General features: G+C 47.5%; 2 protein-coding genes across 4 annotated transcripts in view; both read left to right on the top strand.

The window, feature by feature from the left end:
• Nucleotides 1-1602, top strand: part of LOC135900134 (sperm-specific sodium:proton exchanger-like) — a 91354-nt gene extending 89752 nt beyond the window's left edge. For all 3 annotated transcript variants that reach the window (XM_065429575.1, XM_065429574.1, XM_065429573.1), the window contains one exon: nt 1389-1602. In XM_065429575.1, the coding sequence (XP_065285647.1) occupies nt 1389-1442 (54 nt within the window). In that variant the 3' untranslated portion in view covers nt 1443-1602. The remainder of the gene's footprint in view (nt 1-1388) is intronic.
• Nucleotides 1603-15273: 13671 nt separating this feature from the next.
• On the top strand, nt 15274-18610 carry LOC135900137 (uncharacterized). The gene is made up of 2 exons (XM_065429577.2): nt 15274-15507; nt 16307-18610. Exon 2 carries the CDS (start codon nt 16318-16320, stop codon nt 17803-17805), a length of 1488 nt encoding a protein of 495 aa, XP_065285649.1. The 5' UTR covers nt 15274-15507; nt 16307-16317; the 3' UTR covers nt 17806-18610.
• Nucleotides 18611-27369: the final 8759 nt, after the last annotated feature.

The following is a 27369-nucleotide window of genomic DNA, read 5'->3' as shown; positions in this document are numbered from 1 at the left end:
CTTACAGCTGTTTAATTTTGGAAAGGGACAGAACATGTAAGCACCAGCTATCTGCACAGAGCATGTGCAAAAGGAGTCATGAATTTATAAAAACACATTACAAAGGTTCAAGCAGTATTCAAGAATGCAAGTTCTTTGTCAGTGATAGCGACCGATGGTTGGCTGATGCATTTTCCAGCACACCTTCTTACATGGAACGCTTCTGTAATTTCACGTGCTAGATTATTTAATTTTTTTCTGAAAACAAAATATCACTGTCAAGAAATACCGGTTCACAATGACATTAGTTACCGTGATTAGACAAGTGAGAATGACTTTCTTGACTTAGAAGATGTTGATGTCCTTTTCGACGAGTGTTTATGCGCCGACCGGTTTCTCCTATATACATGTTGCCACATGTTAACGGAATCCTGTACACAACAGCAATTCAGCATTTTGTGAACTTTTGGTCGTCTTCAAAACCGCAGGCGCATTTTCTTTTCCTATAGTCAAACGTTTTTGAAACAGCTTGGCACAGTTCTTGCGCCTTGTCAGGAGCACTGAAAACCACTTCAGCGCCACACCGGCTGGGGACATTCTTTAGCCCAGGGCAAAAATAATCAACATAAGGTACAACCGCAAGGTGTTTTCTCTCCGTGCTATGCCTGTTCCTTGAGCTTGTTGTTTGTACTCTCCACCGCTCTACAAATAATGTGTTCCGGGAATCCCACTGAAGCTAGCCGACCACACGTGCTGAATGTACAGCCCTAGATAGATAGACCCCGTACTACAGTACAAATCAGGACATTCAAAGGTTGTAAAAAATGGAATATCAGTGTCGTGCTTTAGGGGGGGGGGGCGTGTGTGTGGGGGGGGGGCTTTGTTAAAATCTTGTTTCCAACGAATGAAAGAAAACTTTGCTAAGCAGGTAACAAGGCGATTTCAGTGCGATTTCATTGATTGCTACAACCGGTAGCATGCCGCTGATTTACATCCTATTCCGGCTTAGCGCTATTGGGTAGTCGCTCTTAACACTTCCGGGGAACAAGTCATGAATTCTACAAACCCAGAGATCGAGCGACAAGAATGAGTGATCTCTTCACGCGACGGCCCATTTCTTCGCTCGTCGCCGTCACGCAAAAATATCGCTCAGATAGGGCACAAACCTGAATGGCCAAAATGCGTTTTGACGTGCCTGTATCACGACTTTGTCAGAAAAAAAATATAGCTATCGTTGCTATATGTCTTTGACTCACAAAAGCACAGAGCCTCGAAATTGTTCAGTTTGGTTTGATTCTGTGTGAATGCACAATAATTTGGTTTTTCGGCGGTGAAGGTTTGTTTTGAGTTTGTTTTTTCCTGCAAAACTGCTGTGTATTTACAAACTCCACCTAACTGTTCTTACGCAGGGTGACATCGCAAGGGAGCCGAGGTATCTGAACAAGCACAGAAACACGGACTAAAACTTGCAATCATTGAAAAATGTGACGTCCTCTAGACGTCACTTGGAGCTTCATGTTGTGGCCCTCATCATGTTTTTGCACACGATTGTATGCGCACGCGATTTGTATATAACTTCCACTATCTGCTAATGTATCGTCATGATTGCTGCGTTTATTTATTTATTTAGTTAGTTAGTTAGTTAGTAAGTAAGTAAGTTAGTTAGCTAGTTATTTAGTTATTTATTTAGTTAGTTAGTTGGTTAGTTAGTTTGTTTGTTTGTTAGTTAGTTAGTTGCTTGCTCACTTACTTTCAAGAGATACTTATTGCAACGAAGAAGGAACTGCTGCTCCGAATCCTAACAGCTGCATAGAGACCGAGACTGAGTGTTCTTCTTCGGCTACGCGTTGGCGATCCCACTGGCCATGTTGCTAAGGTTCCTTACATCTTGAGGGGGGGGGGGGGGGAGGGAGGTAGTCCGCCTAGTGGACATGGCTATTTCGTCTGCTGCTGAAGTGCTGATTGGGTAGAGTGCCTGCCTCCTCTTGACACCATAACCCATCACAGCCAATCATAACTTCCACAGCAGAAAAAATGAACATATTGACTAGGTGGTTGCTTACAGAATACCCCCCGCCGCTTGTTTAGCGGCAGTTGATGAACGGCAGAGAAGCAGGGGTCGGCGGTCGGTCGTCCAACATATGGTGACTGTAGCTTTTTTGTGTAATGAGTGCAGCGAGTCGTTCGTGGAGCGGCGGCAGACGATTGAATGTGATGCCGACAGTGACGGGTGGCATGTCCACGTATAAAGTATACAGGGCAATTGTGTCGCGTGCACGAAGGATTAGCAACGATAGGGCTGATCCAAGAAATAGGGAAAACGATGAACGATAGAAAAATAACGCGGGCGCTTGCTGTCGAGGCCACGCGACTGCTTCGGCATCCGCTAGAGACGCAGCCACATGATAATGTTGACAGGCAAGTAACAGAGCTTCGGCGACCTGTTTTGTGTATGATTACATGCTGCAGCGTCGGACTGTAGGCTACTTCCGGCGCGGCTGATGCTGCGACTGCTGATGAGAAAACGGTAGTGATGATATCTGTCTTGCAAGCTCTTCCCGAACGACAAAAACTTTGATTTCAGCAAGGATATACTATTTATTAGGAGTGACAGTCAGTCCAGAAAGTGGCTCGTTATGCAGGACAGAGTGCCTGGTCAATGCACGTTGCGCTGCTCATCGCAGATTTGACACAGGTGTACGGCTTCGGACACAGTTCCGGGGCTCTTGGCATGTGGGAAACGCCGTCGTCGACGCCCTTCATCATTTGTAGGACTTTATAGGACATGTATCAACGCTTCGACTCGTTTGCCGATGTCTATAACGTCTTCTATACAACTTGTCAGTGTCCCACCCGGATGATGTACTCGTCCGGGTGGGACGAGTACTTCAGGACCACCACCACCTCCAGTACCACCAGGACGTTCGTTAATGAAACCGAGGCAGCCTCACCCTTCCCCTTTTGTGATAATACCCCTCCCTTTCCACCACAGCCTCTTCGGCGCATTTTAATGTTGAATAAACGTGGTTTCATTCATATGATATGATATGATACGTTACGTGCGTAATTCGCGAACAGACGCACTACCAAACACAGCAGTGACCGTGGTCTAGAAGGCTGACCATTCCGAGAAGACCGACTCTTCTCGGAAGTCGCAGGCAGAACACTATACTGACGTAGTGGCCCCACCCCGCTGGCTGTTGTGAGCATTCACCTTCTCGTATCTTGAAAGCCAGTCTTCGGCGTCACTGTCGACTGTGCCGCTGAATGTGGGTGGATCTCCGTGGCGAAGAGCACCAGAGATAATGATGGGCTTCGGGGGTGCGACGTCAGCTGAACAGCATCGAGCACGGTAGCTCGCAGTGTCTAGCAGCGGTGTTCCAATATTGCAGCTGTGGGGGTTACCTAGCAGCTCCACCAATTATAAAGGACCTTATTTTACAGGAGAAGAGATCGCTCCAGCGCAGCCTAAAAGCTGCACAAAAACCAAGTCTGAGCGTTCTTCGTCAGCTGCTGCTGCTGCTGCTGCTGTCGTTGTCGCCTATCGAACATATGACTCCTACAAATATTGACGATGAAATGGGTAGATTATTCAAATTGCGCGTTGGCTGCAAGCTATGTTGCTCCTCTGCTTAGGCTCCGCTACAGCCACAAGCGTCATGCGGCCCCCACTTAGCTGCCTCCAGGACGTTCGTTAATGAAACCGAGAGAGCCTCACCCTTCCCCTTTTGTAATAATACCCCTACCTTTCCACCGCAGCGTCTTGGGCGCATTTTAATGTGGAATAAACGTGGTTTCATTAATTCATTCTTCTGATTCATTGCAATTCATTCATTCATTCATTCATTCATTTACTTATTTCAAGTGTTGGAAACGCTATGCGTTATACGTTGGACCGTTTGGAGTTACACACACCTTTGGGAAGATTATGAAACTTGAGAGCCAACCACACTCAACTGCACCTGCGTTCTTTTCTTGTAGTTTTTTTTGTTTTGAAATAAATTTTCGCAAGCTTATGGACCATAGCCTTCGTATGTTCAACTAATGTGGTTAATAGTAGTAGCACCTCCCCGCTCTGGGATTGCCTAGGATGCATATACGCTCCATGCCTGTAACAAGAAGTGCCCCAGACGCCACGGCTTTTGTGTCTCGAATGGTGCTTTCTTAGAATTTGATTTTTGTCAAGCTAGAATTTGAGATATACATTGACTTACAACTTCGCTGTAAACTTCAGGGTAGAAGTCTTCCATAAGGTGTTGAAGAATTGAAAAAATAAAAGATAGACTGCATCATCTAAAAGGCACATAAGCCCTTTTCTGCCGCAAGGCTTGGCCTATTAAACGCAGAAATAAACACGTATTAAAAAAACAAGCTCTCGGCCTACCTATCACTACGTCTAACGAGAAGTTCTAAGCGTTAGGAATACACAACACGCTTCACGAACTCGTCGAGGCTCAAAGAATAACAATACGAAAGATTCGCGCAAAGCAGCACGGGAAGACGCATCCTGCCCAAGCTCAGCATCACGTACGCTGGGCAAAGCGGGGATAAATACATCCGAACAGAAATCAGAGAGCGCATCATCATACTCCTGTTACCCAGAAACATGCACCCTCAAGATTATCGAGAGCGGAGGAATGCAAAAGTGTAAGCACTGCACAAAAAAGTTTCAAAACGACGCGGACGTGGTCTATGTAGACGCCGCGGAATACGTAGACGGTCGATACATGTCAGTGGTCGCCTCAAATCAAGCGGGCGGCCAGCGTTCCCGAGGCACCACTAAAATAGGAAATTCGGAAATCGCGAAGGAAGCGGCCATAGCGCTGGCGCTCGCCTCTACAATGGCCAGCGTAGCATTCAGTGACTCTGAAACCGCGCTTCATAATGTCGATAAGTCTAGAAAGAGGCTCTAAGGATCCTGGCTTACTTTCTCGGGGAGCGTCACGTTCATGTCATATGGACGCCCGCCCACTCCTCTCTCCCAGGCAAGGAAACCGCACACACCCTCGCTTGAAAGTTTGCGAGCCGAGCAAAGGCAGGAACATTATTTCGGGCCCAGTGAATGTTGCTTCATCATCATCATCAGGAACAACGCGGGGTTCGAGTGCGGAGAGAGGCCGCATGGTCTAATATAATGCAATCACCAAACACTACAAATTAGGAAGGCAGTATTACCCCCATCACACTCCTAATTAACTGAACAGCAGGCGACAGCATGGCACCTACTGCAAACACCTTCCCAAACCCGATCGCTTATAATCGTTGTTACCCAGAACACATTCAGGTGAATGCAAAGACTGTAATCAGCGGGTGGACCTCGGACTTAATCAGCGCTTGCCTCAACATAGTGCAGGGGCCAAACAACACGTATGCTAATGTGTAGCAGTGGGACACTGCGCTGCTCAACTCAGACAGCGGACTTGTCCAACTACAAGTCATCAGGCAAGCCGAAGATGCCAAGGGCTCCTAGCCGCCATCTAAGGGAAGGGAGATAAATTCCTCTGACACTTGCCAATTTGTTCTACCAAGCTGTCAGACCCCTCGGGGTGCACACACGCGCCTTTATTCCATGAAATAATTAAGCTACCCTACAGTTCTGTCCACTTACTCCCATCCCCTTTTCTGTTAGCTGGCACCTAGTAGTTTTTCTTTCACCGTGGGTGCTTCCCGATACGTGTGCATGTATGACGTAATAGTGCTGCAGAAGCCCGGAAGGGGGAGGGAAGTAATAAATAAGGCAAAATGAGACATCGTCGCGGACCAGGACGAATTTTTCAATTGCAAGGCTCTTCTTTCGAGGAACCCGTACGGGTTTACTTTGTACCAATTGCTACCATTGGGTGGATGTCTCGTTTTCCCTTAATTCTCTCCAGCTTGCGGGTTTCTGCATAACGGCTACGTCAAGCTCTTGCTTTTACTTCGAGTTGTTGACAAATTCGACTTCGTCTTGCCATCTGCTAGCCGCCTGGTTGACTCAGATGGTAGAGCGGCTGACCCGGAAAGGCGGTGGTCCTGGGTTCGAGTCCTGGACCAGCACGAATTTATCTACAAATGCGAGGCCTTTCTTGCGAGGAACCCGTATGGTATTCGTTTGTAGCAATTGCTACGATTTGGTGGATGTCCCATTTTCTCTTAATTAAGTGTGCATATCTGTGATGTAGCCCAAGTGTAAAACACCTGCTGCTGGTGCCGCGTGGTGGCCATGAGATCTCGTTGCGAGCATGATTTCCGCGCAGGAAGTAGTGGCTGTTCCCTCGAGGGTAGCAAATTGGGGTCGAAATTTCGCTGGAGGAGTTAAGTGACAACCTAGCAGTGTTTGCCGAGCATAGCTAACAGGCACTCCTGAGCGGATTCCTGTAATTTCACCGCCGAAGCTAGACGGCGCAGTGGGAATGTTTACTGACGGTGTGTTGCACAGGCACTCTCAGCTCTAAAAGAAACTGGCTCCAGTCACGTCGGAATGGTCGGAACCGAGAGTGTGTAGTAGGAAGAAAGGGATTGGGAGAGGGGGGGGGGGGCAAACAATTAGTTTTATTTTGAATTTGTGCAAAGTGGTGGTGACGTTATAGACACAACTCGGTGGGCTGTGGCCTAACTGAGGTCGACGCTGATTGAATCTATATATCCCGGAGTGCTCATTAGCCTGTCACTGCCAAATCTTATTTGTTCAGACTCCCTTTCTTTTTTAAATCGCCAAGCCCAGCTGTATACGCAGTAATCATAGTAGACGGCTTAACTGTGAGGCTGCATACTTTTGCAGGAGTCTGGGTATTACCGGGAGTTACACGCTTTAAGAATATCGCAAAATCCAGAATCAACAAACAAGCTTTATATACAAGACACGGGACGCCTCGAGGAGACAAAAACAGTTTCAGCAGCAGCTGCGTGCCTCTCTGAAAATGAGCCAAAGAAATACACAGTTGTACTGAAGCACTCTGCGCTACACGAACTCTTCCTTCACGTCGCCGGTTTCACATTCAAAGCCGGTTTCACATTCAAGCGACAGTCGCGGCGGCGGTCGCTGCGGCTGGGCGGAACCGCTGCGCGCAGACGCAGTTTAGCGTCACGTGCTCCGTTCTGGCGTGACGCGTGCCGCTAGGATGCGCAGTGATGCTTGTGGAAAAAAATTAAATTAAATTCTTGGGTTTAACGTACCAAAACCACTTTCTGATTATGAGGCACGCTGTAGTGGAGGACTCCGGAAATTTCGACCACCTGGGGTTCTTTAACGCACACCCAAATCTAAGTACACGGATGTTTTTCGCATTTCGCCCCCATCGAAATGCGGCCGCCGCGGCCGGGATTCGATTACAAAACAAAAAAAAAACGGCGCCGAACAAAACAACACACGAAGAAGAGAAACACGAGACAGCACGTGTCCCTTCTTCGTGTGTTGTTTTGTTCGGCGCCGTTTTTGTAATCATGCTTAACCAATTAGCCCACCAGCACATGCTCGGGATTCGATCCCGCGACCTCGTGCTCAGCAGCCGATGCTTGTGGAAAGCGCCCGTGAGCCGCGGGCTTCGGCGCTCTTCAAGAGATGCGCCTTGCTCCACATTTCCAATGTTTTGGTGCATTTGAGCTGTAAGTTTCATCGTTGTGTTAAGTTGGTGCTCCACTTTCACGCTTGTGAACCTTGCACAAAATAAAAATGTTATGTGTCAAACTGCTAATGCAACTTTTCTATTCGCACTTATGTCTCTTTTAGCTCTTTATAGATGACAGCTTAAAAGTCGTGCTAAGTAGCACACAAAATTAGCTATATGGAAGCAAATAAACGAGTTGGTTCGTATTTCAGTGATTTGGCCTTTTAGCACGTGCACGTCGGCCAACAGTTCTTGTTTTCGAATGCCGCAAGGCATTCGGTTGCTCTCTCGGTCACCCGGATGCAAGAGGACTACGGACGGCTTTCAAAGAAGCTCACGTTCTTTTTTGCCTCCAGGCATTCAAGTAGAAAGGCGGTGGCCCTTGTAGAGCACGGGTATACTTTACGTTTTCACTGAAGAAACAAGACCAAACAAAACTGTGAACACGCTAGCTGGGAGTTTAATTAAAGAAGAAAAAAAGAAAACCTACGTGCGCTGCGAGCGAAAAGTGCGGAGTACAGTTTATGGGTCTGTCCGGACCCATACGCAGTCACCATCGGAAGAAGGATGAGGCGGAAAGAAGAAAACAGCACGTGCGGACAATCTGGCTCCATAGAATGGAACTTGAAAACAACACTTGAAAACGGCACTTCTGAGGCACCAACGGGCATGGCCGATTCGAGCGACGCCGACATTTACTTTATAGAAGTATGTGTCACTTTTGACGACGATTACCTTCAGCTTCAGTCTGCAATTTCTTCCCACAGAATCCTCATCTTGCTTTGTTGAGGAAATTCTTCATTTTAGAATCCTAAAGAAATGTACACTGCGCAACTTGAGCGATGAACAGCTCGTTGAAGACGGCACGAAACATTGCAAGCTGGGAGCGGAGGAGGAGGAGAAAAAACTTTATTTGCTCTAATTGGTTAGAAATTAGCGGTGGCAGATGTGGTCGGCCGTCTTCACAGTCTTATTCCCCATCTGCGCAGGGTCGACGCCCCTATTCCAGGGCACCACTGAGAGTGGCTACTCGGTGAGCGTGCCTTACTAGTCCATGCTGGAATTTCGGGTCGCTGCTGGAGAGCACCCTCTCCCACTGCTCCGCCCTCGGTTCTTTTATTTGAAGGAATTGTTGATTCTGAACGCATTCCCATGTAATGGGATGTAAGGTGGGCTTGGCGCCGCACCAGGGGCAAATGTCTCTATACTGGGTGGGAAACATCTTGCTTAGTGTGTTTAGATTTGGGTATGTACCTGTTTGCAGCCTGCTCCAAGAGGTTGCTTCATGCTGATTTAGGCTGTTGTGGGGTGGAGGGTATTTGATTCGGACCCCCTTATAGTAATTCAGAATGTCTGTGTAGCTTGGGTTGACTGGTGTGGGTTCCTCAAGGTCGGTGCTTGTGGCCGCTTGGTTTGTGTGCTGTCGAGCTGCCTTGTCCGCCCTTAGGTTTCCTTCTATTCCAGCGTGTCCAGGTACCCAGAAAATTGTATGCCTGACTTTGTTGTTAGCAGGGCGGACGTCGCCTACTGCGAATGTCGTCAGCTAGAACCATCTGCTGGAACGGGTGAATTCCCCGCGCAGCCCGTGCTTCGGTTATGCCTCTGTCACTGCTCACAGGCACTCCATGCTCCCAAAATTTCTGTTGCTTTATGGTATGGTATGAAGGTCCTGAGGCATCAGTCTGGGACTGATGCGGGCTGCTCCCACGTCAGTACAGAGAGGCCGAGCCCCTCTGCACTGTGCAGCATCCGCTGCCACCACTGTTCACCTATAGAACCATCACCGGCCAACGCCAAGCAGCGCCAAAGCATGTGTTCTAAATCGAGCGAACCCCCACACTTACTACAATAGGCTGAAACCCCGTAGTCCGGATTAATTTTATTCATGATGACCGGGTTAGGGTACGTTCGTGTCTGCAGAAGCCTTAATGTAACCGTCTCTGGCCTATTTAATTTAGAGTGTGGCAGGGGGAATGCCCGGCGCCCTAAGTAATAGTGCTTGGTGATTTCGTTGTAGGTTAACAGTTGGTCCCTGTACTTAGGAGCGGGAGATCCAGCCCCTTCAGGGAGTACACGGCACACTAATCCACGTGCTTCCCTGTGCGCCACCTCGTTGATCCACTGTCCTACTAATCCACTGTCCACTGATCCACTAATCCACTGTACCCATATGCGCCGGGAACCAAGTAACTACCCTGCAGCAGTCTGTTAGCCGTTTCCGCAACAAGTCCTCTCGAGAAGGCTTTATTCGCAGATCGCGAGTCACTAAACACCAAAACTCTTCTTGAGTCAATTAGTGCTAGAGCAATAGCCACCTGTTCGGCAACCCCCGGATCTTTGGTATAAATGGAAGCGGCATTTCTAATGCTCCCTTTGCCATCTACCACAACCACTAAATAAGCATTTTTACCATTAATCCATGTGGCGTCAACAAACGCAGACTCCTCCTCCGGGTCATTTGCCTCTCGCAAGAAAGCCCTAGCTCTCGCGACCCGCCTCCCTACATTGTGCACGGGGTGCACATTCCGCGGAAACGCACGAACCATGATATTTGCCCTAAGGTTCAGGTTCAACTCGCGTAGGGGCGCCCTATCGTGCGACACAGCCACCGATTCTTAAACTACCTCTAAAATATACCTACCCGCTAGTGTACCTAGCAACCACTCCCTATGTGCAGTACGCTGAGCCTCGGCAATTTCATCTAAAGTATTATGTAAACACAGTCGTAACAACATGTCGCTTGACGTAGTCATAGGCAGACCAAGCGCAGCCTTCATGGCTTTTCTGACTAATGCTTCCAATGTATTTTTCTCCCTCCTATTCCATTTTAGCATAGCTGCCACATACGAGAAATGACACATAATAAATGCGTGAACTAAGCGCATCGCACCTTCTTCTCCTAATCCCCTATGCCTATTAGAGATCCCTCTTATAAGTATTATGGCCTCCGCCGTCTTCTTGGTAATACGCTGAATGGTTCAAATGTTCGATCCGTTCGCTTCAAGTACAAAACCCAGGACCCTGATCGCTTCAACTTTGGGTATCACCGACCCTTTCCTAGTATGAATTCTAATGCAAGGCTCAACTTCCGGTACCCAACCCTTCGGCCTGCGACTTGGCTTCTTAGATATGAAGATCAACAGTTTTGACTTTTTAGTGGAGCACTTGAGCTCCATGAGACCCAGATACTCCTCCGTAAGCGTTACCATCTTCTTCAGCCTAGCCTCAAGCTCTCCATCACTACCACCGACACTCCATACAGTAGTGTCATCCGCGTAGATAGAATAGCCAATATCCTGGACAGTGTCCAGTGTATTAGCCAACTTCGACATCGCAAGATTGAATAACGTAGGCGAGAGTACGGATCCCTGCGGAGTACCACAGCAACCCAATTTGAAAACTTCCGACTTTATCTTCCCAAACCTGAGACGTGTCCTCCTATCCATAAGGAAAGCCTTGACAAAATGGAAAAGCCGCTGCCCCATATTCAAGTCCGATTCTGTAGAATGAGTCTGTAGAATGAAATAATGTCGGGTTTTATCGAAAGCTTCTTCCACATCAAGTCCAATTATCCCTTGTCCGCCGGTCAAGGAGCTGATGCTTAATCCTGATCGTAGCATCCTGAGTCGACAGGCCGGGCCGAAATCCTATCATCGAGTGCGGAAAGACCCCTTTGCCCTCAGCATAACGCGTTAGCCTATTTAAAATGACATGCTCAGCGACTTTCCCCAAACACGATGTCAGGGAAACAGGTCTCAGATTTTCAAGCCCTACGGCCTTCCCCGGTTCGGGTATCAGAACAGTAGTTGCATGTTTCCACTCTTCCGGGAAAGAACCTTCCTTCCATCGGCAATTGATCTCCCGCGTAAGGAACTCAATCGACCCGTCGTCTAAATTTTGTAACATTTTATTCGTAATGCCATCCGGCCCTGAAGCCGATCGACCATTGAGATTCTGCAGCGCCATCCTTATATCACTTTCAGTAAATTCCTCATCCATAACTGCATTTTCGTCCCCACTATATTCCAAAATCACGACAGGTGTATCGTGCCAGGTCTCCAACAGAAGGTATCTCTCAGCCTGATCCTTCAGCAACTCCTGCTCCGTGGAGTCCCGACACGCCTGATGGACCAGCTTACCTATCACAGTCCTCTGATTAGATTTAGTGTTTGTCTCATCTAGTAAATGTCTGAGCAAACTCCAGGCGCCTCCTCTCTTAATGCGACCATCAATAGAATTGCATACTTCATCCCATTGCTGCTTGCACAGTACCCGACAATGTTCATCAATTTCCTGATTAACCACTGCTATACGCTTTCTAAGCCTTCTATTCAATCTCTGAGCCTTCCATCTCACTAACATCGACTGCTTCGCTTCCAACAAATGCGCCAGGGGACTATCCACGTGTTCCGTGTCAATATCGGTCTGAACCTCTTTAGCGGACGCCTCAACGTCACTTTTAAGCTTACTAGTCCACTGTTCCAAGGTCATCTCATTTCCCTCATCTTCGTTTCTCTGCACTCTTCGTTTCCTAAATGCATCCCAGTCAACCATCCTGCATGGTGCTTCTTTTTATTAGCCACTACCAAAGTAATCATGAGTATGTAATGATCACTACCAAAATCTATATTAGAATTGGACCAGGACGAATCCACCACCCTCCGAACAAAAGTGAGATCAGGTGTCGAATCTCTACATGTCGACGTGCCACATCTGGTGGGATACGAAGGGTCTGTAATCAGAGTTACATTCAAGTCTAGTGCCTGCTGCCATAGTCTCTCCCCCTTAATAGTGCTGTAAACATAGTTCCACACGAGATATGGTGCATTGAAAATCTGGAGGATAGGGCCCTCCAATAAGCAACGGTGCGTCCTTAGCCAGATTGGTTGCCTTGGTCAAGAGAGATTTGAAACTCTGCTTCTTGTCCAGAGGGCTACCGTACAGGTTAAGCAGGTAAACGCTCCTCTGACATGACCTTTGCCGACCTAAAATTACCTCTACCATAATATATTCAATCTTGCAATCCGCCATGTGAAGTTCATGTCTAATATACGCCAACCTCCTATTAGTAAGAGTAGCGCGTCCTCTGCCCTGATCATTATCCTTAACTTCCGCTTTGAAATCCGTTAAGGTCACCTTAGACGTCAGTGTTTCCTGTAACATGATAACTTGAGGTTTCACACCATGCGTTCTAACAAACTGCTGCAGAGACGCCTTCTTATGATTGAACCCCCTACAATTCCACTACCAAATAATAAATGAACTATTTAATAGCGCCATCTTGACCACGGAAATATGGTGAACTAGTTTTGAGCTCAAGTCCACTCGGCGACTTACCCTGCTGGGCTAGCGGCTGAGTGCACTCCCGCTCCATAACAGGGACCACCGTCTTGCTTAGATATATTTCAATTTTGCCTAATCTCTGGTCCATGATATTTTCCAGTTCTTCTATCCACTCCAGTCTACTAATGATCTGATTTGCACTTTCTTGCTATGTCGCCATCATTGCTCTAAGCTCGGAACCGACTTGGCCCTGAATCCGCACGATCGAGGATAGGGCCCTCTTTTTCGGAGCAGGCGTCTCCTCGTACGCCATGTTCTCTTCTGCGACCTCCACAGACCTTGTTACCTCAACCGAGTCATCATGTTTCCTAGCCTGCCCTAAGCTATCGCTGCTACCGGAAGGTAAACCGTTCCTAAGTTCAGCTATCTGTTTGATAAGCCCGTCAATGGCTGCTATTAAGCTACGATTCTCTCTCTCCAATTGCACAATCCTATCCCTATCCCTATTACCATCCACATGCGCCTGGCGCTGCTCGCGCGCTCGGCCGGCGCTCATGCCACCCTTGACCTTGTCAGCCCAGGTGGTCTGGCTTCCAGCTGCGTCGCCGCCTCCACCAGCTGCAGGAAAGCGCACCTGCGCCTCCTTAGAAACGGATGGGCTCCTGGAGCCCTGGAGTCCTGGATCGGCTCCTGGGCTCCTGGAGGTGGAGTCCCAGATGATGGCCGCTGCCTCGACCTGGAGCGGCTCCTATAGCGCGAGCGTCCCTTAGAGCGTTGGCGGGCGCTCACCAGCTCCACCATCTCGGCTGCCTCCTGTTCCGCCGTTAGCTCTGCCCTGGCTCTCTCCTGTCGTCGAACATGCACGACGTAGGGAAGCTGGTATCGTTGTCGGCATTGTTTATCCGCGGTCAGGTGTCGTCTGCTATAAAGCTTGCAATAAGGCACACAGTTGTGATCCTCTTCAGGGTTCCGAGCCCCGCATCCTCGGCATTCAAAACAATCGGGCGCCGGACAGACACCCGCCCGATGTCCAAGCTTGCCACATACATAACATACATCCAACTGCTTTCGATACAGGAAGCACTGGACCAGAGTTAACCCATATCTGACGAAATCGGCCACTTTTAACCCGTCGAAAACAATGTTATGTTACTTTAGTATTAAACTTGTTTCCTAATACTGGTCCGACTCTTCGTCCTATTTTGTTCACTTGACCCATTTTCCCACCCTCTTCAACTTTCTATTAGAGCTTTTACATCATCATAAATGTCTCTCTCTTTCTCTGCAATGTCTCTTGCCAACTTCGCTTTCTTTCAGCGTACTTTAATTCTCTCTTTTTTTTTGTAGCCGACTTGGTCACTTCTTCTGAAGCTCAGAGCTCTCCGCTTAATGGATGTTGTTGTTGTTCTTCTCCTGAGTGGCTGTGGCACATACCAACAGTGTGGAATTGGACATGAATCGTGTGGCTAAATTAGGCGCATAAAAACAAGGGAATTGACAATTTGAACGTCGGAGCTTAGTGAGCATCATCAGAGTGAACCAGAATGCATGATCTGGTCCTATATCGCTCACTTCGCTTCTTTCTTCACACTCGACTGTTTTTGATGACGACTTCTTCCTGTCTTTCCTCTTGTTCTGTATGTCTATTCGGGTAAATGATCGGTGGCGTGTACCGATTCAGAGGGGTTCGCCAAGAATGTACACATACGCAGCTGCAATGCCACACGGCCAGTTCCAGGTACCCTGTGGCCTAGGTTTCCTATTCGAATACCTACCCAGCACACTTGCGCTTATCTAGTCCAAGTTGTGCAATGATCAAAAGAAGTGGTTCTTGAGAGGGAAAAGAGAAAGTTGGCGCTGTCTTCTTCTGCCCTTGCGGAAGCATGGCTCAGCGCCATTGAGCAAGACAGCAGCAGCCACTACACTCATAGTGGGAAAAGAAAAAAAAACGCATGGCTCTAAACAGAGATGAACAGAAAAATCCTGAAAGAAAAATTTGAGATGCAGATATACAATACTAGTGCTTCCGTTGCATGCCCAGAGCGGGTTCTTGAGGAAATTCTGTGTAGAACCTTTCTTGCATCATGTGGTGACTGTGATGATGATAATGACGATGATGATGATTTGCATGCGTTAACAATTTGATAGCGCCGTCTGCAGGCGCATATTCTTGGTTCATGCGCCATACCTTGGCTGAGAGCGGTCACACGTGGGCGCTTCGTTCGGCACCATAAACGTTCGTTGTTGTGCCTGCCTGTGTGGCTTCGTGAGGCGTGTTTAACGCGTTAAACACTTATCCCCTTTCTGCAAAAGAGCTTCTGTGATTCTCAACGAAAGAACACACAAAAGCGGGCGCAAGGCTCTTCTTTTACTCTTTCGAAGAGGAAGAGGCGGAGCCGCAAGTCTACAAAGTGGCAGTGAAAAAGGAGGATGTGTCCAGCGACCACGCGCTGTCGCGTCTCGCCAGCAGCCACGGTTTTCCGGGGCGGCCTGGTTCTGGCGCTGGTCACCGAGGTTGAGCCACTGCTGCACGCGCACAACTCGGGACGAAGTCTGCCCGCGATGCGCAGGCGACTACGCGGCGCAACGATCGGACACCGCGGCGCCAAACGTGTGCGCGATGAGGTGCCGCGTTCCCGCCAGCTGCCAGCTACAGCGAGTGAGTCAATTGTTTTCCATAACGTAGCAAGTGATCTCACATGAAGCGACAACACGTTAACAAATTTAGCACCAAATGTGTGGCGCCGAACTGTGCGCCCGCTGTCGCGGTGAGAGCTCAACGGGAAAACGGCCTAGAACTGACGCTGGCGAAACTGTCTGCGAATACTCAGTGCGAGCAGAGTGTTGAAAACTATTGTTGTTGCTGAGAGCACGATCTTGAAAAAAAAGCAGTGTGGCGATTCGACGATGGCACGTTATACATGCTCCGGTTTGACTCATCGCTTGGAGGATGCGTATTGCAACTGAAAAGGAGCTGTACAATAAAGTGAATGTCAAAATTTCAACTTTGCTGACGCATATCCTTAGCCTCAACAATAGTAGGGGCCTTCTCGTCTTCAGACTAGTGCATCGCGCGTATTGGGGAGTATTGGCAACAGATAGCATGCTAACATAATTTTAGCCAATTCAAGTGTATTGCTGATTTGTTTGCGAGCCGTTTTTCTCACTTGCCTGCACAGCAACAAAATTTGTAGGGCACTTTTGATTTTTTTCGATAACGTTTCTCAGCGCTACCTAATGTGTAACCATGCGCGTTTAATTATACTGCATTGCGGTAACTTGTAAAGGAGCGTTTATGAAATCCCTCCTTCCCGCTATGTAATGTTCGAAAAGGCCGCTATTGTATTCAGAATGTGCATACGAAGGTTAGTTAGTCTGTAAAGTCTACCGATTCTGAGCCATCACCTGTGCACTATCAGACGTGACTTACCGCACGTCACTTGCTCGCTTATTCGCAGGCTAACTCAGAATGAGCAGCGACGTCTCACTAAGCAGCGGCGGGGAGTCATGGCCTCCCATCAAGAGCGCGCAGCGGCAGCTCACCATTTCATGGATCCAAGTCATCACCGGGATTGTGCAGTTTTACTGTGTAATGTGTCACTGTGTAATTCTCATGCTCATTGCCGTATGGATGGTCATCAAAGAAGTTTCGAAGCGCTTAACAGTGCTTTGGACCTCGTGGTACACTGGATTCAAGGAAAAGAGACCCGCCGCGCTGGCGTTGCTGTTGGGAGCGATTCACATGACGATGATGTCCAAGATAGTACTAGAACCGCCACCATCAGAAGATCCAGATGGTGCAGAAGGTGCAGTAGATACGGAAGACGCAAGCGATGAAAACGAGAAGTGCAGCGAAGAACTGGCCGAGGTCCTCGACGTGGCCGAAGACAGGCAAGAAGAGTCCATCTCGTCAGCACTGACCGTTAGCGCGAGCACATCGGGAGTGTGCAGTAGCAGTTCGCCCCCGGAATCGCGCGTCGCCGATGTCACCGAATCCGAAAGCACTACGTCCCTGGACACTCGGCCGCAGAACCAGCAAGTCGCCAAGCGTGCCCCGTGTAGCATCAGCGCGGTGGTTGAAGACAAATACGCTTGCGGACTAAACAGATCAACCTCGTCCTCGGCAATGTCTATAGAAGACCTCGATGTCTCGAGTGACGACGACGGCGCGGATGGTTTCGACGAACGCAGCAAATCTAGCAGCCAACGCCCAAAATCCACGAACGCTTCTTGTACTGGGTCCTGGAAGCTAAAGTCTGCTTTCCAGAAGGCGAGTGGCAAGTCCAACGAAATCCAAAGCTGCTTCTCGAAGTCCAAGGCACCGACCAGTCAAGCTCCGTGCCCGGAGAAGAGCAAGTTCTCACTGGGTCCTGTCATCAGCAACCTGCGGCGCGTTTGCACGCGCACTCTGAACGCCATCAACAAGGAGCTCACCGAGTGCATGTCTCCGCAAAGCCAGAAGTCGCGCAGCAAGAAGACCGAGACGCCAGTGCGGGACACGTCACAGATACCGTTGAGCCGAGAGGTGCATCAGCAGCAGCCCCAGTCGGAAGTCAACCGTGACGCCTCCAAGGACCTCTCGGTTCCGGAGCAGAGGACTTCTTTGCAGTCTTCGTGGAATGACGTGTGCTCCAGCGGTACACGGACATCTTCCGATTCCCTCGGCGAAATGCACCGGGGCCTGTTGGACTCCTTCTCCGAAGCGGATTCTTCGGACTTTCCCAATCGCCAGTCTGCGGACCATCATTTTGGTGACGCGGCACCAGAGGAGAAGCCGACACCCTTCAGTGCGGACGCCATTCGTACCGAAGGTAATTTCGAAAAGGGCGACTCTGACTGGGCGAGGCAAAACTCGGCGTCGAACGCCTTCTTTAACAGCGAAAGCGCCGGCACGAATGCGTTCGGGACTGTTTTTCAGACCGACAGCCACTCGCCTGGATGGGAGTTCCAGACGTGAAAAAAAGAAAGGGGTGATGGTAGTGTCAATTGCTGTACATTGATGTGTTGTCTCGTTCTGTGGTCGGGTAAACAGTGAAGTGCTCTTGTGTTGAGATGTGCAATCATGCCTGTCATACTGTGTGCGATTGGTTTCCGCCATCATCACTCATGACACAGTGCAAGCAGAGCTTTAGATGCCCATAAACACAATAAAATGCAGCTGAAGCAGCAATTGCAATACATCCCTATCTCTATGGTCTTTTGCGAGTTGCATACTCAAGCTTAGAGCTGTTGTGATTCCTTCACCACAGAACGAATACCGTAATTGTTTTCATGGACGATACCGAATACTAGCGATTCTAGCAACTGATATTTTTAACTAGGCTAATGAAACTGGCCTATTGCCGTCAGGATGACACTTATTTATGAGCACAAAGACAAGTGCGAACGTTCATTTTTTAATTTTTTTTATTTAAAACACCCTAAGGACCACATGGCGTTAAAGAGGGCAGTGGCTACATAGTAGTAGTGTAAAGCAAAAAAATAAGTGCAGTCACTTGTGTTAATACAGCGATTTTCCTGATCATACAATGATAGCTATTGTTTCGCGGAAAAGTTTGTTATCGGTGATGCCTACGATATTGAGGGAAGGTAGTTCCATTTCTGAAACGTATGGGGGATGAGAGACTGAAAGAAAGACTTCGTGCGACATGAATCATTTCCTACCTTACTACGATGATCGACGCGGTTTGAAATGTACTGAGGCCGCAGGATGAAATCGTCGTGAAGCGTGGTGTGATTAAAAATTTCATGAAACAGCGAAAGACGGCAATTTTGCGGTGGTTAGCGAGTGGAATAAGTGCTAGGTTAGTTTTCATTAAGGTTATACTCGCAGCACGGTATTAATTAGGAAGAATGAAACGGGTAGAGTTATTTTGTCAGTGTATTGTGTCAGAGTCAGAGTTCAAGTGACGTAATGAGATTAACGTGACTGGAATCCCAAATTGCAGATGCATATTGAAGTTTCCAGCGTATTAGTCTTGTAAAGCTGCAAAATTAAAGTAGTCGGTGCTTTGAAAAAGTTGCGCCCTAAGTAACCGAGCATGCGATTAGTATTGTTAATGACGTACTGTATTTCAATGGTCCAATTTAAGCTATTTGTAATGTGTATACCAAGATATTTATATGACATGACGAAATCTAAGGAACCGTTGTTCAGATGGTAGGTGCTAGGAGTACAATCAAGTATGGATACGCACAATATTTTGCATTTGTTAATATTTAATTCCAATAGCCACTTCCCGCAAGTCATCTATATTGTCCGGATCAGCTAGGAGTGTTTTAGTATGACCAGTGCTTTTAATTTCCCGGAATATAACACAATCATCTGTGAGCAGATGTATGCTAGAATATCTTTCAGAGGTCAGATCATTATTATAGATGAGATACAATAGTGGTCACTGCAAAGACCCTTGTGGTACACCCGATTGAACTTCAGTGAGTGGAGGGTTACGACCGTTAGCAGTAACAAATTTGAAGCGGTTAGTAAGCAAATGCTCTATCCATTTTAGAAGGTCAAGGTCGATATTTATCAAGCTTAATTGAAAAAGTAGTAGTTTATGGCACATTTAATCAAACGCTTTGCTAAAATCCAAGAAGACACAGTCAGCGCACGATGAGCGATCTTGGCTGCGATGCAGTTCATGAGCGAATGATACTAGTTGTGTTTCGCATGTGTATGATTTTCGAAAACCATGCTGTGCTTTAGTAAAATATGAGTCGGATTCTAGAAAGCTTGCCAGATTCGTGAAATCTACATGCTGTAATAATTTACAGCATCTACTTGTAAGGCATATGGAGTGATAATTCTTTCTCCTTGCGAACGTACATCGAGCTCCGACGTTCGCACGGATTTGGTTTCTGGTCTGTGAAAGATAATACCGCAAATATCGGTCAGGCAGTACTGCACGTGTACCTCGAGCAAACATTTCCGCTCCAGCGCCGCCAGTGGAACGAAGCGCCAACTTCGCATTCACGGCATGGCCACCGATACGGAGCGGCCTATATAACTTACGATTGTGCATATCAAGAAAAGCTGCTTCCCTTGGACTTTCTCACTCACTTGTCACAGTGCTAGATTTGCTCTTAAAGTGCAACCTGAGACATTCGCACGGTCAGTAGGACGACAAAGAATGAATCTCTGCCCGAGTGTTCTTTGAAAGACGTCATGATGGGCCAGCCGTACTGACATGCTTTTTCACTAAGTATGTTCTTCGCCTCTTTGTAGTGTAAAGCTCAATGGGGGTCGTTTGTGATCATTTCCATAGGATTCTGTTGAAAGTCACCCATGCCCATCTTGAGGCCAACCCCCTCGTGTTGAAGCCACGCTTTGAGGCCGCAACGATAACACTGCATACATTATTCAATCCACATTAATTGACGAAATCGAATAAGTACAAACAGGCACTGTTCGTTTCATCTTAACTAACTAATATCGCACTGCTAGCGCTACAATAATGAAGAGTACCTTCAAACCCCGTTATCATCTCTTCGCACAAAGGAATCATGCATCACTGGGAATCGAATTCGTCCTGCAGTCTGCATAAAAATAGGCTGACGAGGATTCTCCGAAGCGAGGAAATCTCTTGGGAGAGTACGCTAGCGGCATAACCAGGGCTTGGTGTCGGTTCTCTTAGAGCCCAAATTCAGAGTAAGAGGTTCAGGTCACGAAGTCGTTTCTTTGCAGTAAGAACTTTCATCGTATTGTGGTCATATTCAAAAATTCTAAAAACGTTTTTTCATACATGTTTGGGATGGTTTCCAGGGCTAAAATGTGCTGTCAACAGCTTGACAGACACCCAGAAATCAAATACAAGGCAGGGTTTTACTCCATGCCCACGTGGGGCCCGACCTTGATTTCCATGCCAAATCATGAACAGATACATATAACTAGGTAACAGAGCACAAAAATTACAGATTATCAGAAATAATAGTTTAATGCGTTGTACGAAACGCTAAGAAAGGATAACACAATGAATAGAGTAAGCGTATTAGAGTACTAAAGTGTGCAACACTAGATACCTAAGTGAGCGTACCGTAAAAAAAGCGCTTAGCTTGAGGAGTTGGCACAGGATCACACGGAGATTTGCACAAAGCTGTGGTGTTACGCAGCCGAGGGAGCCGCATTTCTGAATTGTTTGATAACCAATAGACGAACAAATAAGGTCCACCCAATGTTGCTGATCGGAAAGATACAGCCACGTAGAAGAGATGGACGAAAGGAAGACGTCAGAACCACACATCCGCGGACTAACGAGATCACTTCATTTAGCGACACGTGCGTATACTAAAATACCAAGGTGCAAATAACTGAACTTGTTGGCCAGTGCCTGTGTGCGCCTTATCTCGTCTTTTTGCACATGCCTTCTTCGTTGGTGTGTTTTCGCTAATGTTCAATAAGCCAGCTACTAAATGTCCATCCTGGTAAACACTATTCTCATCGGGCATTTCATTTTACAAAGCGCTGTTGGTTCACTTTGTCTCTGAGCGCTTTTTAGTTAGTTAGTTAGTTAGTTAGTTAGTTAGTTAGTTAGTTAGTTAGTTAGTTAGTTAGTTAGTTAGTTAGTTAGTTAGTTAGTTAGTTAGTTAGTCTGTCAGTCAGTCAGTCAGTCAGTCAGACAAATACCTTCGAGGCCTGAAGGCATTACAGAAAGCTGTGGTACATAGAAAAACATAAATGCGCAGCAATGAAGTTCAACGCAGTGCGTTGTGCACAGCTGCTTTTAAGCTTATATGGTCCGGAATGGTGGCTACGAAAGCAGACAGGCGCCTAAAATCCAGACTTGTTCTTGCATTAAAAAAATCCTTGCCCAGCATTGTTCGAAAAGACGGCACATCAACTACACATATGGGCTGTGATCAAAACGAAATGACATATGCAAAGTACGTGTCAAAAGCTGTTCGTTTAGAGTGGGAATAGTGTGATAGATTCTGTGAATTTATGAGGAAAATATTATAAGGATTTATTAGGAATTTTATTAGCGAAATTTCTCGCATGGGTAACATGCGCAAAGAATTTGAATAGACAGAAACTCCTTTAACGGGCAAAGTTTATTCCGAAACCGTGTGTAGATAAGGTCCGTGATTCTAGTCGTGCGATTCCGTGGCTGGCTGCGATGGCGTACTGCACGTCGCCGATAACGTGAATAGGCCGCTTGCAGGACCTCATCATAAAATGGCGTGGAGCTTGGTCTCCCGCCCTGATGCCTGGCAAGACGGCTATAATAAATAAACATCGATAGATCCCTATACTGTGCGCGGACGGACTGTATAAGAACCGCACCCACTGCGAAATCCTCGGAGCGATGCAACTTTGTAGGAGATTGGAATAAAGACAGATTGGAATAAATCATCATCATCATCATCATCAGCCTGGTTACGCCCACTGCAGGGCAAAGGCCTCTCCCATACTTCTCAAACAACCCCGGTCATGTACTAATTGTGGCCATACCGTGCCTGCAAACTTCTTAATCTCATCCGCCCACCTAACTTTCTGCCGCCCCCTGCTACGCTTCCCTTCCCTTGGGATCCAGTCCGTAACCCTTAATGACCATCGGTTGTCTTCTCTCCTCATTACATGTCCTGCCCATGCCCATTTCTTTTTCTTGATTTCAACTAAGATGTCATTACCTCGCGTTTGTTCCCTCACGCAATCTGCTCTTTTCTTATCCCTTAACGTTACACCTATCATTCTTCTTTCCATAGCTCGTTGCGTCGTCCTCAATTTGAGTAGAACCCTTTTCGGAAGCCTCCAGGTTTCTGCCCCGTACGTGAGTACTGGTAAGACACAGCTATTATATACTTTTCTCTTGAGGGATAGTGGCAACCTGCTGTTCATGATCTGAGAATGCCTGCCAAATGCACCCCAACCCATTCTTATCCTTCTGATTATTGCCGTCTCATGATCCGGATCCGCCGCCACTTCCTGCCTCAAGTAGATGTACTCCCTGACGACTTCCAGTGCCTCGCTGCCTATTGTAAATTGCTGTTCTCTTCCGAGACTGTTAAGCATTACTTTAGTTTTCTGCAGATTAATTTTTATACCCACTCTTCTGCTTTGCCTCCCCAGGTCAGTGAGCATGCATTGCAATTGGTCCCCTGAGTTACTAAGCAAGGCAATATCATCAGCGAATCGCAAGTTACTAAGGTATTCTCCATTAACTTTTATCCCCAATTCTTCCCAATCCAGGTCTCTGAATACCTCCTGTAAACACGCTGTGAATAGCATTGGAGATATCGTCTCTCCCTGCCTAACGCCTTTCTTTATTGGGATTTTGTTGCTTGCTTTATGGAGGACTACGGTGGCTGTCGAGCCGCTATAGATATCTTTCAGTATATTTAAATACGGCTCGTGTTCACCCTGATTCCGTAATGCATCCATGACTGCTGAGGTTTCGACAGAATCAAACGCTTTCTCGTAATCAATGAAAGCTATATATAAGGGTTGGTTATATTCCGCACATTTCTCTGTCACCTGATTGATAGTGTGAATATGATCTATTGTTGAGTAGCCTTTACGGAATCCTGCCTGGTCCTTTGCTTGACAGAAGTCTAAGGTGCTCCTGATTCTATTTGCGATTACCTTAGTAAATAGTTTGTAGGCAACGGACCGTAAGCTGATCGGTCTAATATTTTTCAAGTCTTTGGCGTCCCCTTTCTTATGGATTAGGATTATGTTAGCGTTCTTCCAAGATTCCGGTGCGCTCGAGGTCATGAGGCATTGCGTATACAGGGTGGCCAGTTTCTCTAGAACAATCTGTCCACCATTCTTCAACAAATCTGCTGTTACCTGATCCTCCCCAGCTGCCTTCCCCCTTTGCATATCTCCCAAGGCTTTCTTTACTTCTTCCGGCGTTACCTTTGGGATTTCGAATTCGTCTACAGTATTTTCTCTTCCATTATCGTCGTGGGTGCCACTGGTACTGTATAAATCTCTATAGAACTCCTCAGGCACTTGAACTATCTCATCCATATTAGTAATGATATTGCCGGCTTTGTCTCTTAACGCATACATCTGATTCTTGCCAATTCCTAGTTTCTTCTTCACTGTTTTAGGCTTCCTCCGTTCCTGAGAGCATGTTCAATTCTATCCATATTATACTTCCTTATGTCAGCTGTCTTGCGCTTGTTGAATAACTTCGAAAGTTCTGCCAGTTCTATTCTAGCTGTAGGGTTAGATGCTTTCATACATTGGCGTTTCTTGATCAGATCTTTCGTCTCCTGCGATAGTTTGCTGGTGTTCTGCCTAACAGAGTTACCACCGACTTCCATTGCACACTCCTTAATGATGCCCACAAGATTGTCGCTCATTGCTTCAACACTAAGGTCCTCTTCCTGAGTTAAAGCCGAATACCTGTTTGCTAGCTTGATCTGGAATTCCTCTATTTTTCCTCTTACCGCTAACTTATTGATCGGCTTCTTATGTACCAGTTTCTTCCGTTCCCTCTTCATGTCTAGGCTAATTCTAGTTCTTACCCTCCTGTGGTCACTGCAGCGCACCTTGCCGAGCACGTCCACATCTTGTATGATGCCAGGGTTAGCGCAGAGTATGAAGTCTATTTCATTTCTAGTCTCGCCGTTCGGGCTCCTCCACGTCCACTTTCGTCTATCCCGCTTGCGGAAGAAGGTATTCATTATCCTCATATTATTCTGTTCCGCAAACTCTACTAATAACTCTCCCCTGCTATTCCTAGTGCCTATGCCATATTCCCCCACTGCCTTGTCTCCAGCCTGCTTCTTGCCTACCTTGGCATTAAAGTCGCCCATTAGTATAGTGTATTTAGTTGTCACTCTACCCATCGCCGATTCCACGTCTTCATAGAAGCTTTCGACTTCCTGGTCATCATGACTGGATGTAGGGGCGCAGACCTGTACAACCTTCACTTTGTACCTCTTATTAAGTTTCACAAGACCTGCCACCCTCTCGTTAATGCTATAGAATTCCTGTATGTTACCAGCTATATTCTTATGAATCAGGGATCCGACTCCCAGTTCTCTTTTCTCCGCTAAGCCCCGGTAGCACAGGACGTGCCCGCTTTTTAGCACTGCATATGCTTCTTTTGGCCTCCTAATTTCACTGAGCTCTATTATATCCCATTTACTGCCCTCTAATTCCTCCAATAGCACCGCTAGACTCGCCTCACTAGATAACGTTCTAGCGTTAAACGTTGCCAGGTTCATATTGCAATGGCGGCCTGGAATAAATCAAATCAAATCAAATCAGAGTTTATTTGAAATACATTTTGACAGATCATGTTTGCTGGTCAATCCAAGCTCATCGTGTTTGTTAGAAGACCAAGCAGCAGGTAGTACAGCTATCGATAGAGATATGAAGCATTATACAATTACCGTTCAAAATTATATAGCTTCAAAGTAAATATTCTAACACACAAAGAACAAATCATATGTTTTCCAGTGACGTAAGAATGCAAGTACAATATCACATATCACAATAAACAGTTGAATACCAATTCCTCATTTGTTTCATCATTTTACCTTTTGAATTTATATTGCTACGGGGTAGTATTCCCAATGACAAAGAGCCGCGCAGGAAGAAGACGAAGACGACGATTGGAAGCTAGCGCGGGCTGTTGCCTCTTGGTCAACTGCGGCGTATTGCCTTGTAAATATACTTGTAAATAGCTTTTCGTCGGTGTCTTCCTACGTAATATATTTGGTGGAGGTGGACGTTCCCTGTACCTCGTCACGCCTGTACCTGTACCTCGCCCATACTTATATGGCCGACCCTTTTCCGTTATCACAGACCATCACGCGCTTTGTTGGTTATGCTCCTTGAAAGACCCTTCAGGAAGGCTTGGTCGCTGGGCCTTACGCCTCCAAGAATATTCGTTCTCTGTCACCTACAAATCTGGCCGACTACACAAGGACGCTGACTGCCTGTCTCGCTACCCGGTAGACGAGCCTGACGACGCCGACAGTAGTACCACCGACGGCATTTTCTCTGTGTCTGCCTTCGCTAACATCGCCGATGAGCAGTACCGAGACCTATCGCTGCGAGTACTCATCGAGCGTCTGCGCTCTACACCTACCGACGCATCCGTTCGCCGATATGTCCTCCAGGGCGGCATTCTGTACCGAAGGAGCTTCCTCCCTGATGGCCCTGATCTTCTTCTTGTCGTACGAAAACATCTACGACAAACTGTGCTCTTTCAGATGCATGACGCACCCACTGCAGGACATCTTGGCGTAACCCGCACGTACGACCGCGTCCGCCGCCGCTTCTATTGGCCTGGTCTTGCTCGCTCCGTCCGACGCTATGTTGCTGCCTGTGATCCCTGCCAGCGTCGGAAAACACCTCAGGTGCTACCTTCCGGTCATCTCCAGCCGATCACCGTCCCTGTGGAACCGTTTTTTCGTGTTGGATTAGACCTCCTCGGTCCCTTTCCCACGTCATCCTCTGAGAACAAATGGGTAGCCGTCGCAACTGATTACGCCACCCGATACGCTATCACGCGGGCTCTACCTACCAGTTGCGCCACTGACGTCGCCGACTTTCTCCTGCGTGACATTATCTTAGTGCATGGCGCCCCGCGACAGCTGCTTACTGACCGTGGTCGTAACTTCCTCTCGAAAGTTATCGCCGACATTGTGCGTTCCTGCTCTATTCAACACAAGCTGACTACCTCATACAATCCTCAAACCAATGGCCTGACAGAGCGCTTAAACCGTACTCTTACCGACATGCTGTCCAAGTACGTTTCGAAGGACCACCACGACTGGGACGTTGCCCTTCCTTACGTCACCTTTGCTTACAATTCTTCCCGGCACGACACCGCCGGATTTTCTCCATTTTATCTACTCTACGGTCGCGAACCGACCTTGCCCCTTGACACGGTACTTCCTCCTGCTGCGACCTCAACAACCGAGTATGCGCGCGACGCCATCGCCCTCGCCGATCATGCACGCCAGCTTGCCCGTGCTCGACTGACGGACTCGCAAACCACGCAGCAGCGTCAGTACAACGCCCGCCACCGTGACGTACAGTTTTCGCCTGGTGCACTCGTGCTCCTGTGGTCGCCCTGCCGTCACGTTGGACTTTCCGAAAAGCTCCTTTCGCGGTACACAGGGCCCTACCGCGTGCTGCGCCAGGTGACGCCTGTGACTTATGAAATTGCTCCTGTGAGCTCAACCTCGTCATCTGCTCTGGCGTCTAGTGATGTTGTGCACGTCAGTAGGCTCAAGAGCTACTACACTGCTTCAGAGTCCAGCCTTTAGTCGTTCCGGGACGGCGCTTTTGCCGCCGGGGGTAGTGCTACGGGGTAGTATTCCCAATGACAAAGAGCCGCGCAGGAAGAAGACGAAGACGACGATTGGAAGCTAGCGCGGGCTGTTGCCTCTTGGTCAACTGCGGCGTATTGCCTTGTAAATATACTTGTAAATAGCTTTTCGTCGGTGTCTTCCTACGTAACAATATCATACGTGTTGCATCAAGTTCATTAAAAATATAGGGGACATAATAATTTCTTGCTTTCTTTCCATAGTTTATTAACACCCTTGGCTTAAC

The sequence above is a fragment of the Dermacentor albipictus genome, chromosome 4, assembly GCF_038994185.2.
Source record: "Dermacentor albipictus isolate Rhodes 1998 colony chromosome 4, USDA_Dalb.pri_finalv2, whole genome shotgun sequence".
NCBI classification, from domain to species: Eukaryota; Metazoa; Arthropoda; class Arachnida; order Ixodida; family Ixodidae; genus Dermacentor; species Dermacentor albipictus.
Note: the sequence above shows the minus strand (reverse complement) of the source record. Positions and strands in the feature narration are given on the sequence as shown.